This window comes from Tarenaya hassleriana, unplaced genomic scaffold (assembly GCF_000463585.1).
Source record: "Tarenaya hassleriana unplaced genomic scaffold, ASM46358v1 Cleome7, whole genome shotgun sequence".
Lineage (NCBI taxonomy): Eukaryota > Viridiplantae > Streptophyta > Magnoliopsida > Brassicales > Cleomaceae > Tarenaya > Tarenaya hassleriana.
The window spans coordinates 605,852-606,327 of record NW_010969548.1 but is presented as its reverse complement, the minus strand read 5'-3'; the positions used below and the strand labels follow the sequence as shown (position 1 = coordinate 606,327).

The window sequence follows — 476 nt, the reverse complement described above, 5'->3', positions numbered from 1 at the left end:
TTCTTGATTCAATTCCCTAATAAATTGGCGAAATAATAAGCAAAATCAATAATAATAATAAAAAAGCTTATAATTAGCCAATGGACAACTTTTGCTAGGGATTTAGCATTTACTATAGTTTGATAAAAGTCCAACTTAATTAAGTTAAATATAAGCTTGTGGCATGTGAAAGTTATTACATAATAAAACCCAAACGACATAATCCATGAAATTAAAAGTTAGCAAACCATCCTAATGAGTTTTGGAATGATAGAAAAATAATACAAGAAGACAGGACGAGTGATTCATCAACAATTATAACCCTAAAACATCAAACCTCACAAAAAAGAAAAACATATACAAACAAAAACCTTAAAAGATTCTGTTACTCATAGCGAACTCAAACCCTAAAGGATCCAGCTCGCTCGTAACCTTCTTACCATCCAAACCGGACTGAACCAGTTTGGTTAAGTCCGGTTTGATCATGTGTTTTCCCT

General features: G+C 31.7%; 1 protein-coding gene across 1 annotated transcript in view; it reads right to left on the bottom strand.

The window, feature by feature from the left end:
* Positions 1-294: 294 nt before the first annotated feature.
* The window catches only part of LOC104801509 (transcription factor LHW), a 4,831-nt gene continuing 4,649 nt past the window's right edge, over positions 295-476 (bottom strand). Inside the window, exon 13 of the mRNA XM_010524818.2 lies at positions 295-302. Coding sequence (XP_010523120.1) covers positions 295-302 — 8 coding nt within the window. The remainder of the gene's footprint in view (positions 303-476) is intronic.